Source organism: Temnothorax americanus, unplaced genomic scaffold (assembly GCF_048541705.1).
Source record: "Temnothorax americanus isolate GAGA-0224 unplaced genomic scaffold, ASM4854170v1 Scaffold7, whole genome shotgun sequence".
In the NCBI taxonomy this organism is placed as follows: Eukaryota; Metazoa; Arthropoda; class Insecta; order Hymenoptera; family Formicidae; genus Temnothorax; species Temnothorax americanus.
The window spans coordinates 2,519,233-2,533,906 of NW_027509792.1; the positions used below are offsets into that span (position 1 = coordinate 2,519,233).

Genomic DNA, 14,674 nt, shown 5'->3' on the forward strand with positions numbered 1-14,674 from the left:
TATACTTTTTTCATCACATATGAATAATTTTATCGTGTTCTTTTTACATTTTTCATCACAAAACTCGTGGAGTATATTTTTAGTATTTTCTCGATGTGGCATCCTCTGATCCTCTCGTTATTTTGTCCATGTTTTCTAAATTTTTTTTCTTTGTCTCCGATTATCCTTTTTAACAATTTATCGTGTGGCTTCAATGAATTGGTAGTAGAAGAAATTTAGACGGATTCTGCCGTGTGAACAGCCATAAAAGCGAATTGCCACTCGCAGTATCTATAATCTTGTTCGTCGCTTCCTACTATACGAGGTCGCCGACTGTAGTACCTTCGTCAATATCGACAAAGTGTTTCTTCCCTTTTTCTACGCGCGACAAGCATAAACTATTGCCGTTCGTTTAAGCTGGTGGTGCACTGTTCTCACTGACCTTCCCATTTTAACTTGCCTTCAATCTTGCCTTCATTCTTGTAGATAAAAGTATCAATTATAAGTAGTGCTCGTTCAATTTTGAAAATTGTTTCCAATATCTCTTTCAAAAAAAGAAACGAACGTTTGTTCCTCATTTCGGGATTGCATTAAATTAACACAAATGTGATGTGCAAAGAGCCAACGTGGCTTTTATTGAGTATAATTATTTATTATATATATTTCTTGTGATAATATAAATAAATAAAATAAAATTTGTTTCTCTTTTAATTTTCCTCAACTTTATCGATGCTTAACTTTAAAAAATTATGTAAATTATATTACATCCGCGCAATAAACATGTCAATGTGAATATGAAAGTTTAATGAAGCGCTGGAGCATTTTTACTTCATTATGTTTATATCTCCCAATATCCAAGTAAAGTACGCGAAAAGTATCTAAAGTAGGTACTGTGAGCTAGAATGCGAAATATACTCCGAAAACAAGAGATTTTTCCAAGTAAGAACATAAATTATTTCTTTCATTAAGAGAAGCTCACTTTCTACCACGTGCGTATTCTAAAAGCTGACTTCGACTGCATGAAGTATCTCTGTGAAATTGCGACGATATCTCACACTCTTGCTTTACAATTTGAACAAACTGACAAGAGAAAAACTTCGAAAGATAAATTTAGGTAAGAAGTTCCATACATTTTCTATGAGTAGTATTATGTAATAAATAACATATGTATATTCTGAAAAAATTTCCAATTTGCTAAACTTTCACATTCTCTCTTAATTTTACATTCTCGAATGCGCGATATGTAATATTCAAGGAATTTTCAATCCAATAAACATTTAAATAGAAAATATAAAAGTTTATTACAAAATAGAATCATAATTATTTAATTTTCACTTTTTCCGTATTTTATAAAAACATATTAAAAATGGATTACATATGTCAAAAAAACTCAATAATCTTTAAATAAATATTACTTTAGATTTAATTAAAATAGTAGAAAATTAAATCTTCTACTCAATTTTTTTTCTCAAACTGGATTTTGAATTAACATTTTCTTGCCATAAATGTTGTTTTATTTCAGCAGAGTAAGAAATCAATAACTAATAATATAAACAAAAATCTATTTATTCACGTTATTTCCTACTTTATTTATGTATATTTTTCAATTTTTGTCGTCTGTACTATTTTCTACATTCCTCCCTTTTCGCAATAACAACTTACAAAATACTTTAAAAACTATTTAGCGTCGCTTCAAATCAAATTGTGTTGGCAAAATCGCATTTTTCCCTCTGGCATTTAATGCATCGAATACGTAAACGTATCAATTTTTTTAGCCGTAATTCTTTCTTGCTTAGAAAATACTTTTAGACTCGAACATCAAAATAACGTATTTTCGAATAATGTAAGGCGATATGTATCATGAATATGTCTTTACTAGAGCATCATGACATAGTGGTATATATTGTGTATTAACTTTTCTCTATATTTAACTTTAAAACCGAAAGCTATTACTCTCAAAATCATAAATAATACTTTAATTTTTCAAGAAATGCATAAAGTTAGTACAATCATCACACACACAATTATTAGTTTTTAAAAATAGAATAAACTTTATCTTTTGCGTTCAACTATTAATTATTGAATTAAATACAATAGTTTAAACTATGTTCAAAATTAGACATTTCGACTAATTATATGTTATGTTATTAAAGTTTAAAGAATATCCTAAAAGAAAATTCATTTAACGATGACAATGATAAAGTGTTGTGACGAAAAGAGTTGTGATCATGCGAAGTCGTTTGGTGCCGGTCCGAAACCACCGGGTTTTCTGCTTCCGACTGCGGATACATTGCGACATAGAATAAGGGGTGGTTGGTGTAGGGGCACTCTCGCGGCTGCGGATAAGAGGGAAGAGGGCCAGACGGCGAGGTGGTGGTTGTGGTTAGTCGCTCGGGGCTCGAAAAGGGGTACGATGCGCGCCGCGACGCATCGCTGCGGCAGAGCTAGAGCGAGACAGAGCGATTTTCCACCCCGCAACCACAGCATCCCCCATCACCCGTTCCCATTCCCTTATCCTCTTTCTATCTCTATTTCTCCTTCTACTTTCGATTAACTGCTCTCTCCTTTCATTTCGGCTCTTTGTTCCTCTTTCGGTTTTCCGCGTTCCTCCCTCGCTTTCCTCCCCCTTTTTCATCCTGTACATCCGTTTTCGTTGCTCTCGCACCTCTCCGTCTCGCGCGCGCACACACATACACACACACTCTCTCTCTCCTGTCTTTCTCCATTTCACCTCATGCGGTCCAGTACAGAGTCAGAGCGTGCACAGTACGGTTCGCCGCGCATCTATCCGCATGTACTGGCACGCACGTTGATCACGCGTGCACGCCGGTTACGATTTACGATCGAGAATATATATGTAAAAAGATATTCGTGTTCGTGTTCTTGGTAAAGCGGTCGATGAAGATATCCGCGCTGCTCCAGAAGGAATCGTCGAATCGAACGGCCGAATCCAGCACGTGGTACATTTATAGATTAAATGCCAGCAAGAGAGAGAGGTGTTCTCGCGGCGTTTATCCGCACGAGAATTTATCAGCTCTATAGAAGTCTCCTAGCAGTTAGTTCTGTCTAAGTTTTCTTAAAGAATACAAAATTCTTTTCCAAAATTCTACGATATTTTGACAAAAAATGTTATCCAAGATATACAAAAGTTAACGCAGAATTCTTTTCCTAGAGAGAGATATTTGTTGTTGTTGTTTTTTTTTTTTATTTTTTTTTATTTTTTTATTTAGTTAACTAGTTAAGCAAAACAGAGAAGCAAGATCGTAGAGATTTTAAGACTGCCTTTGAAGCTGGATGAAATTTCTCTGATTTAACTAAATCGTGAAACTGAACTTTCCTGGTACGAATTTCGCAAAAATACCAGAACACGAAAGAGATGAAATGATAACGTGCTGTGCATTGTTTAAGATAATAAGCAGCCTCGTCGACTAAAAAATTTAAGTATAGGATGTCGTTATGTTAATTCATAAAATATAGAATAGCACATATCTATACAACTATACATTTTTCATTCAAATCAAATATTTTTTAAATTAATGTTTTAAATTAAAACAAATTGTCTTAGATCATCATGACAAATAATCATAACAGATTTTGATTTTTTTTTTTCTATTAAGAAAATATGTGCCGCATTTATACTAATATCCTGCAAATCACGATTAAATTGCTCACTATGCCAACAGGAAAATCAAGTAATTGAGATAGATGCGACTGCATTAATATCAATTACAATATCAATATTGATACAGACATGTGAAATGTGTATTGTATGCACAAAACGTAACGTAATGACATTTTAGCCCCATCAGCACTGATCTTAGCTTCTGTCAAAAATATCTATGACAATCTACTAGATTGCAAATTTATTATTCACATTTGTATATTTATCAATATTGTATCTATTAAATTTATTTCTTAATTGCGCTTAATCAGATATACAGATTAGCAATAGAAATAATAAAATAACTTAATGTAAGAAATATTTTTGTGTGAGATGGCGAATAGTATGATAGAGTTCCTAACACATATCGACTAAAGATATCTTCTGTATAAGAAACTTCTTGAGTCGAGTATCGCTCGTATACTGCGATTCCTGAAAACCACCAATTTCATGCAATTACTTTTATAGTTTTCAGATAACAGTTATCTTATATCCAATTTGTGTTTCACATTTTCCATGAGGAAAAAGAGTGTAACGAATTGTGCTTATCGGTTTCGTTCTATCGACTTCAAAACGAGTCGAGTCAGTTATTTTATAATTGAGTGCTCTTAAACAACTTTGTACCAAATATTTTAAAAAAATTTCATAAATTGTTTTTTTCATAATATAAATGGCATGAAAATCTAATTACTTACAAAAAAGAAAATCTTACAATAAATCAATTTTCAATCAAAAAGTAATAATAATAGTCTATATATATATATAATCTCGAGTCTAATTCATTTTTCTTTAAAAATTCCAAAAAAAATTAATCATGAAGTTAAAAAAATTTAGACTAACCTTCGAATTTTTAGACAAATTAATTAAATCAAACGTGCATCGGACCTTTCGATTCAAACGTGAGCCAGACAGTATATTATAACTATAAATTAATTGATACTTTTTAGAAAAATAGAAAAATGTTTGTAATTGAACTTTGTTCATTATTATGTGAATTATATTCATTTCAGATTTGCAAAGTTCCGTAATTTTTTCTAAAGAATTTCAAGTTTCTTAATTATTGTATATCACGCTTTAATTAATTAAAGAGCAAATGCAGTCACTCGACAAAATATCTGTGCATTTCTCACACAAGACAGATACAGTAAAACCTTTATTTGGTGATGGAAAGCGGCGGAACGCAAACAAGAACGAATAAGAAAGGAAGCAACATCAGCCAATTATTTCAGCGCGCTAATTAAGCGGACAACGTGTTCACTCGGTTTTAACCAGAGGGGTGGCATTTATAATTGGCACCGGAACGGTGCCCAGTGATAATTAGTCAATTCGCTGGTGTGTCTCGGCCGATGCAGCCCGCCGTGGACAATCGTCGCAGGATACAGTCATCCCTGACCACCTCCGGGTAATCGTCCTGCTACCTGTCGACGGTGATAAGTAGCTCCTTAGAGACATCTAAAGGCCAGTGTGTTTAAAACCTTCGTTAACGATAATTCGCACCACCTTCCTGCTCTTCTATGACAAAGTCCTGCAATACGTGACCAAATTCGCCACGATGACCAGCGGACAGAAGAATAAGTCCGTTGTATATCCCGAACAACGATGTGGCTATATGCCGTGTCCATTATACGACACGGGTAAGTTCTATTCTATAACCGATATCGTTTAGTTTTTTATCTTCCCATTTTTCTCTTTCATTCTCTAATACATTTTTTTGCTTTGTACAGATAGGTGCTTTATATAAAAATAATAATGTACTGTAATAGTATCAAGTATTAAATGAGCTTTGTGTGATCAGTTCTGTATATAATTTTAGAAATTTTGAGAAATCTCTTTAAATAGTTTTGGAGATATTTTTTATCATATAAAGATACTGTAAGATTTTCATATTTCTTTAATTCTATTCTTATTTTTTTGTCTCTCTATATACATACAAAGCTGTGTGATGCTTTTTTCTTATAATTGAGTGGATGCAATAACCTATTTAATTACATAGTGCAATCAATAATGATTAGCGTTAAACTAAAAGCAGGTGCTCGTGATCGATCTTCGATGTAGTTCCTGTGAGATTCGATATACAGGGCGACATGACTCGATATAGTTCCGAGTTGCAAAGCAACTTTAAAATATCGCGTACTAATGGGTGACTATAAAAAGCACTTCGATAAAGATATACAAAATAAAAATAGTAGCAATTTTTGCACGATATTGAACGAATTATGTGAGGGCGATCACCTATGTATAAAATTAGATCACCAAATAGATGTGGTTAACAAAAATATGATAAAAGAGATAAATAATTTACTACAAACAATACACAACAATAAGCGTTTAACGCAAATCATTAGGTTTACAGCCAGTCAGCTTTACTTAAGAGCGAATCAGCTGTTCGTACGCAAACAATTGAAAAAGCTTCATCAGCTATAACGAATCTCTCGATGTTTATATTACAATAATTAATTTGTCATCAAGCGGCCATAAAAATAAATTTCAATATGTATTCAATATGTACTTTATCCATTATTATTGTGTATATCTATGAATTTTAAATTAATAAATGTGCTCGCAATGCTTTTTGATTTTTATAATTGAGGCAATGTTTTATAGTGGTTTTTGTTCTTCCTTCCAAAAGCTATATATAATAGCGCAAGAGAAACTCATTAAAAAGATATCCCACATTTATTCTATTTCTTAATAGTCTCTTAATAGTCGCGTATTGTACAGTGTTTCAAAATTGGGAAATTAAACATCATATTTTACAAAGGACAGAGTTATATGTTTTGCCAAGTCTTGAATTTTGTGTATGTTTGGATATGTTGGTTGAACATTAGTATTCCTCATTTTTCCTCCCACACAACTGTACTACATAATTTCTACTAAAATCGCACTCTTGAATTTCACGCGTATTTTTCGCGCGATAAGATTTATAGCATTCTGTAGAATAAAACGCTTTAACCAGAGTACCGCACGTGCTCCTAGATTAATTATTCTTTCTGTTTGCGATGTTGTACTGTAATGGGGAACGACACAAGCGATAAACTCTTAATCTTTGTTACAATTATCCAAACATTATTTTCAGAAATGATTACTAAAGAAACAGAGTACCTAATTAGCTTCAAATAAACAAATTTGATTTCATTTTTGTAAAATAATGGTATAGATAATATAGTCTTTTTAGAAAAAAAATTATTCCTGATGTACTAATAAAAATTTTTAAATAAATATTCAATTTGATATTATTAAGGATAGGATAACGGTCTCAGAACTTCAGACTCTTTAGTTTCATTAAATAAGGCTGCGATAACATCAATAATTTTAATTGTTATATTACGTAACGTGTTATATAATCATTATTAATATTTTTTATTTCTGTATTACACAATTTATTTAAAATACATGATAAATGCTCATATTGCTGATATAGCAGATCACTAATTGGTAAGTTCTAATGTTATATTATTTTCCATTCCCACATTAAAGTTCTAATTCCTTCAAAACCTTGGAACTCGACGGTTCGCGCTATTTCCAAATTGTGTTACAATATCGCGGTGGCGGATAGCATAAAACTCAAAATGTGTTGACGGCTCTGTCATAAAATGGGGCTAAATAATGCCCCGTGATCCCCAGAGCTTTTTATATGCAAATATATTATCGCACCTCGTCAGGTGCGACGCGTTTACCCTCGACATGTAGACACGTGAATTTCGCGAGTGAACCTCAGCTGGTTTTGTCGACACATGTCGTCCGTGAATGAAAAACTTCGGTTAGATGCAAGTACAGTCTAATTAGCATTCGCGAATTTATAATGGCATTATAGTGATTAATATTACCTAATTACTATCGTGTCACCAATATTACCCTCCTGCATATTCAATAATATTAATTAATATTATCATGCAATTAAGTTGTATTAAAATTCTTTTCAAAATATATATTATATGTGTTAATCAATGTGTATGACAATTATATTAGATCCTTGCATCTAAATAGCGTTTAGTTAGAACACACACACACACACACACACAATCCTGATAGGATATTAAATAGATTGGCGAATAGCCTAAATAGTAATTTAGTGAAACAGATAATGACTGCCATGGGATGGGTGAAGCCTGCGGCTTGCATATAATATTCACGTTCCGTTCGCAAATTTAAGCAAAAGGCAATAGAAACTTTCATAGCATAACGAAACGTTTCATATATGAACAATATACACTATTAATAATTTAAATTACTTGCAAATTTAAATATTTAAACTACACAATATAATAAGTATTCCTTTCTAAATCGTATGCACGCTGTAATCATAGAATAACAGTTAACAGTATTTCTAACGCGCTTCGATTTATGTTGTCATACATTAACCAAGTTTCAAGCGCATGCATTTAAAATCAAAATCTGCAGTAAAACCGGTGAGAGTCGCAGGGCTCACCGCCGAGATATATTCTTTATATGCATAAATTTTCAATATATTCCCCAAGATCTGAAGAATGATGGTTTACGTATTTATGCAAAATTATCGCGCTGCAGTCTAGCCGCGTCCAATTGCTCCTTAATTGTTATATGTTAAAATATTACATTTAGTAATATAATTGTGTAAAATTCAATCAAAATATTTAAACAATTTCTTAAAATATATTTTTTCTAGCAAGCAAAAGAAAATAAAATTGATATTATTATACGTAATCAGTTATGAGTAAATATGCGAAAAATCTAAAAATCAACTTTTAAAGCAAAAAATTATTTGATAGTTAAAATTAGAGAATAAAGGAATTTACTCGGCTTGTTTTACGCAAGAGCCAATAAATTAACGCCTTTGAGCTAGACACGAAAATAGAATATAATTGAAAGAGCGCGCGACATTGCGTATTAGCCGTGACGAATTTGCTTGAAGGTCGCGACACAGAATTTAAATTAAAATCTGCTAATCTGCATTAGACTAAAAAACGCGCGATGTTTTTTTAGCCTAATGCTTTCACATCGATCAGAGTAAAATTTTGTGGTCGATCGCAAATCAGATCGTGCGAGACGATATAAAATATCATCAAGGATATTTTATATAATATATAACTATTGGATTGAATAGACTGACTATACAAGGCAATATTTAATCTCTGTTCCATAATTTATAAGTGAATAATGCGCTAATTCTTCGCATTATTCATGATCTGTAACAGTTCTGCTATTGTTTGTTTTACTAATAATTTATACATTATTAATTATTTGCATTGTAAAATAAAAAGGCAAAACTAGATGATAGGAAAACATATTTTGTTAAAATATGACAAATGTATTTTTTAATAAGTAATAAAATTTCCATTTTTTTATAAAGGCTAATTCTATACATTCTGTACATTTTATATATATGTTTCTTATTTGCATCTACGGAAATAAAAGATGTATTTGATTAAAGAATATTGCTTTCTGTTTTGACTTTACTATTTGAAACATATCAACATTGTACTCAATATAGGTATATTCGTACATACATGAAATAACATTCGTATATACATGAAAAATGGTACATCCTTCCGTGATACTAAAAAAGTTTGATAAAATTAAATCTCCTCAAAAACAAACTGAATTATTTATGGATCTACATATATCTCTCCAACAAATTGACACAAAAACGAATTGGACAGAGTGCCAAATATGTCACAGGTGGTTTCATAATTAAATAATGTGAGTGTGAATTATGATAAAGCACCGCAACGATAAAAATACTTAACTCAGAATAAGTTAAAAGAAATATGATGTTTAAATTTCGTTACTGGTGCCAAAATAATTTCTTAAGTATAATAATTGAGACTAAATATATAAGGATCTTTTCTAATTTTTATCTTTTTAAGTTCAAAGTTAAAGAAGTGCTAGTTATAAAAGATTTATACTATAACTCTATTTCGTATACGAATAATAATAATTGTTAAATTTGTCTAGAAGACGCAATCAAGTAATAGATTCGATCTATTTTATTGCCTTTGCACGAAGTAATTAATTAAAGCAGCTTTTAAGCATTTTAAAATTACGATGTAAGGAAGCACGAGATGCTCTTTACACAAAGTATTATAAAATATATCTATTGCATTGCCTAAAAATGTTAGCTATTCCATCAGATATAGCAAGTCACAGGATGGTGCCAGGTTTTCATGCAAGGTTACAGAATGCACGCAAGCTGATGCAACTTAATCGATGTTGTACTCGCAATTCTGAATATGTCGTAATCCGGAAAGCGAGCGCGTGCATACAGCAGTATTTCGAATTTACATTCTCATTCATAGACTTTCTCCAACAAAGATCGTACAAGTGTTTGTAGATCGTATAATGCTCATAATCATATAACATTCTTTACAAATTTGCATATTGTAGATGTGAATTTTTTTCTATTATGTTTTCATTAAAAATTTTTTTACTGAAAGTTATCTAAAGAAATTATTAAAAAATATGTTTCTAAAATTTACTTCGCAATCACCCGATATGTATCGAACAAAGGGAAATTCTGAGCTCTGTAAAAATACGATAGAAGACCCCCATGCTTCCAGAGGTACCTAATGTCTCATATAAAGCACATAAAGAAAGTGTCGAAACTCGAAAGATACCTCGCGAACCATCGAAGTGTCAAAATAGAATTGCGCGACATACTCCAGTGAATCCCTTGATCGAGGTCGATCGATTTCTCGTCGCGACACTTTCAAATCGATGGTTTCCAAGCGCGCGTCGAAGCGATCTGCGCCACCACGAGCCGTCTGTCACGTCGAACACCTTGAGGTATATTCATAGTATAGTACGTATCGCCGTCTCGCTATTAATACTTGCGGCAATTTTAGTTTTCAAACGTATGCCAAGTATAAACACACAGTTGTGTCGCGGGTAAATGTAAATACGAGTATAACGGCAGATTTTGTCTCCCCGAAAGAGTTCGATCGTGGGAGGTAATCGCGAAACCGAAAAGTTAAACGCCAAATCGCCTAAAAATTATGAGTCATTTATGTCTGTCAAAATTTAAAGTCCCTACAGAAGTATTCTACGGTACTCTGTAATCTTGTGCCAAACCGCGTGAGTTGAGTATAGAAGCACAAGTAGATCCGAACAAAATAATACAATAAGAAATAGAATAAAACAATAAGCAGAGACGACGATGTCTCTAATTGAAATAGATAAATTGAAGTACTTTTAGACATGACAATGTGAATCGTCTTATTGAGACGATAAAGCGTTCCAAGTCGCGGTGACTTGAAGTATAAAAACACTTCGAAATGCAACAACGGCGGCCGTTTTCTGCTTTCGTTTCTTTCTCTGAACATGCATACTGTACCATCGCATCGTTGTAACTATTGACCCGTGAAAGACGTATCTTTCAGAGAAAATAGTTTATACCTTGCCTGTCAGTTGCGAACTATGTAATTCTTGGCAGACAGAGAACGACGAACGACGTCAGAAAACTACCAATTTCGTGGTAAAAAATAGAAAACTTCGCCGCTAGATCCGTGACTAGAATTCGTCACTCGCGAATGTTACGTTTGTCGATAATGTAATGCAAAAAAGATACCATCATTATCGAACAGCTTCATATAATATTCGTTTTTTATACAAAATATTTTTGATCACCTTAATAATTAAATAATAATTATACCATTTTAGTCATGAAATCTTAATTTAATAGTTGGATAATAATGAATTTTGATTAGTAATTTAATATTTGGATAATAATAAATTTTGAATAATAATTTAATACTTGGATAATAATGATAAAATAATTACATTTTAATTACCGTTTTAGTTATCTAATGATATGATTTAATATCTCACTTACAATTAATATGTCGCAAATAACATATATATAATTCTCCTTATTTTATAGAATCTAGTAAAAAGCGATACTCTGTTAAGGCAACACACTGCATTTGCTTGGTTCCTTTACTTGTCTTGTGAAGGTACACAGCAAGCTATTTTGTATTCCGCGAGCACTACTATACGAATACTGCGAATACTTTTATTCATTTCAACTCATGGGCTTTATAGAATTGAAACAATGACATTAATGAGAGAGTTCCGTAATATGCAGAAGAATTTGATATTTCTATTTATAACGATAATTTCTTTTTAACCATAGTATTTTAGTAGCCTGATCATGTTGTTTCGCAGATAATCACAATATGTCACATTTCTGTAATTAGTGCTATAATTAATAATATAGGTATTTAGAGCAATGCGTTCATATATGAAGAATCAGCAGATAAACACATAGTCGCACGTTTAATTCGTCATTGTTCACATAAGATGTCAAATACTGTAAATTGACTGATACTTAAATAAAGATTTTCACATTATCTACTTTTAACGGATTAATCATATATTATCAATCCTTATTTTATTCGGAAATTCACATGTTAAAAATGAATTAAACGCGTTGACAATATTATAAGTAGCTTTAAATATTTTTTGTATTCAAAATCACCTAGATAAAGAATACAGAATTTTGTCGAAAGGTTTCAAGTTGGTCAGAAGAAAATGCGAGAGATATATCTTTGAAAAGTAATTCAAATATATTTACAATCTCAACATTATCTGCTGATCAGTAATTTTACGAGCGTGATAAGAAACGTCTACACGTTAGTGAATCTAAAATCGCGTTTTCGTTCTTCGGAGTCTAATTTAGTGAAGATTCATGACGGTCCTTTATTCTGTTCTCCACATACTCGCCCTCCTTTTTATCAGATGATATTGCAGTCATTATATAAAAAAATTTCTTTTACACTGTTTGTACAGTGGTTCATTATAATATTTAAATAAAACGTATAAAGATGCACAAATCGATAAAAACATTAATATAAATTTCTTTTTTTTTATTTTTTTATCATTACGAGAGCAAGCGTAAGCTCTAATTTTAAGCCAGAAAAGTTGCCAAAAATGAGTATATCCTCATTCACGTTCATAATATTTCCTTCAAAAGTGGATATGACGGCGTCTCTTCGTATTATATGATTATTAAGACAAAAATTCATTTCTAATTCGGTCGCGAACATTTAAAAGTTCCTGTCTGCGCCAAAGCACTTCTAAAATAGATGTTATCGTCGCTAATGCTGCATGCTCGCCAAACGCGACGACGCGCAATAGCTTAGTTGTTTCTCCAACAACAAAGAGATAATATCGAAACTGCACACACACGAGAATAATTACTTCGCGAATCGTGAATTAGGCAGGCATCGCGTAGCGACTCCCACGTGTCTCTAAGTTGTGGCGCGTCGCGGGGGGCCGCGGTTTCCACGACCCTGGGGAGCGTCGCGACGCCTCGTGTACGTTTCAGTGCGAGGGTGTCGTTCACCAAGAGTGCGCCGCCGAAGCGAGTCTCGTTCTGCCACTTCTCGCTCGTCCTTTCTCTCTATCTCTCCTTCGCGCAAAGATCGCGCTTTCACCTGGGTCAACGTTGCGAGTGCACGTCTTCAGAACGCACCCTGTACGCACCCTCGATCCATCGCACAGGCATTGCGCCATCGACCTGGCATCGCGCGGCATCGCATGTCTGGATCAAGCACAAGTCCGGACGAGATAATAACCTTCGTGGAGGGACCTTGACGTATCACCGTCGCGGCACACATCGCGTTACACAGTGAATATTTCAATACAGAGTATCGATCTTTACCGCGTGTAAAACACGTGTGTGTCGTGAGTGTCTCTGTGCTCCGCTCTCAAATCTCCCGTCGCGTTGTCGTAGAAAAAGCCTTCCTCTTTCATCCCGCGCAATGTATATCGGTGTACCATTATACGCGCTGTCATCCTGTCACCCCGTGAATCCACCTGTCGCGATAGAGTGCGTGGGTCCGTGTCGCGCGTGTGAATATTTCAACGTGCTATCGATCTACCGCGCGGAACACGTGTTCCGTGAGTACACACGCGATACCGATCATCCTTTATCATCTCACTATTTCAGTTACCAATGTTACCTTGGATTTTTCGCGCGGTACTAATCGAACGTTAACAAAATTGCAAGATCGCAATTAGCATACGGTACTAACTTGTCGAATCGCAAGATGAAAATATACCTTTGCTTTAAAGTTTGGAATTTTCGAACTAAAGCTCTCTCGCATAAAAATATCATCCGCTTACGCGACGTTCCACTGGTACTCAGGAGTACGAAATCAGGAGTACGATTCAAATGTCACGGTGTGACCGATAAGCCATTCGTTTGCGTCACCGCAGAGACGCCCGAATCCGAACTTCGCCGTCAATCGCGTGTAGTGTGAATATTACAATACGAAATCGATCGACTGCACGAAACGCATGTTTCATAAATGCTTCTATACTCCCTATCGTGACTTTGTTTTTTTTTTCGCTTGTCTCCGACAAATCAAGTAAACGTGAAATTTAATGCCAGTGAATATATCCGATACGAATGATATCATTTGCTTTTACATAGCGAAACGAATTACGTACGTAAAATTGTGCGACACACGGAGTATAAACTCTTCGGGCGAACGCTGCAGTCATCAATGTTGGAACCATAAATAGAAAAAAGTTTTTAACAATCGTCATTTTCTATTATTCCATGCTTTATCCTTGTGACGCGCGGTTGTGCACTCACGCCACAATCAAGTTCCTTGTGAATATTTCAATACAGTATCGATCTACAGAAGCAAAGTAAACATTCCGAGTATTCGCTCTTTGATACCAATAACACCGTGTTTCATAATTGCGGTATAATGCAGTTTATGCACAAGATAACCTTCTATCACAAATTGATAAAACTTGTTCAATCAAACGTTCGACAAATTAAAGTAACGCGTCCGCTTTTGTCACAATTTATAACTTCTCATTATACATATATCCTTAAAGTATATTTTTTATATAATAACTTTATAGTTTTTTTTACGCTCGACGAATCAATATTTTTCATTCGTATCGCGGCGATTTAATGTTGGAACGTTTACTGCAATATGAATATTTGATTAACTATGAATCATCCATCGATTACTTTTATTCATTTCCCCGCTTTCGTTCTCGTCCTATAATAGTGCATTCGTTTGTCATAAATTGTGTCCT

The 14,674-nt window shown here is 33.6% G+C and overlaps 2 protein-coding genes across 9 annotated transcripts in view; one reads left to right on the top strand and one right to left on the bottom strand.

The window, feature by feature from the left end:
• LOC143906326 (gamma-aminobutyric acid receptor subunit alpha-1) overlaps positions 1-14,674 on the bottom strand; it is a 123,103-nt gene that overhangs the window by 93,034 nt on the left and 15,395 nt on the right. The gene's annotated exons all lie outside the window — the stretch shown is intronic.
• Positions 2,737-14,674, top strand: part of LOC143906328 (uncharacterized) — a 30,840-nt gene continuing 18,902 nt past the window's right edge. For 2 of the 7 annotated variants that reach the window (XM_077422365.1, XM_077422369.1), the window contains exon 1: positions 12,273-13,244. Coding sequence is in view for 1 of the 7 variants with exons in the window: in XM_077422376.1 (XP_077278502.1) it covers positions 5,193-5,274 (82 nt within the window). In the remaining 6 variants the exon portion in view is untranslated. Of the gene's footprint in view, positions 2,940-4,775; positions 5,275-12,272; positions 14,065-14,674 lie in introns of those variants that run through there. The other 5 variants (XM_077422376.1, XM_077422362.1, XM_077422363.1 and 2 more) reach the window with 5 other exon arrangements.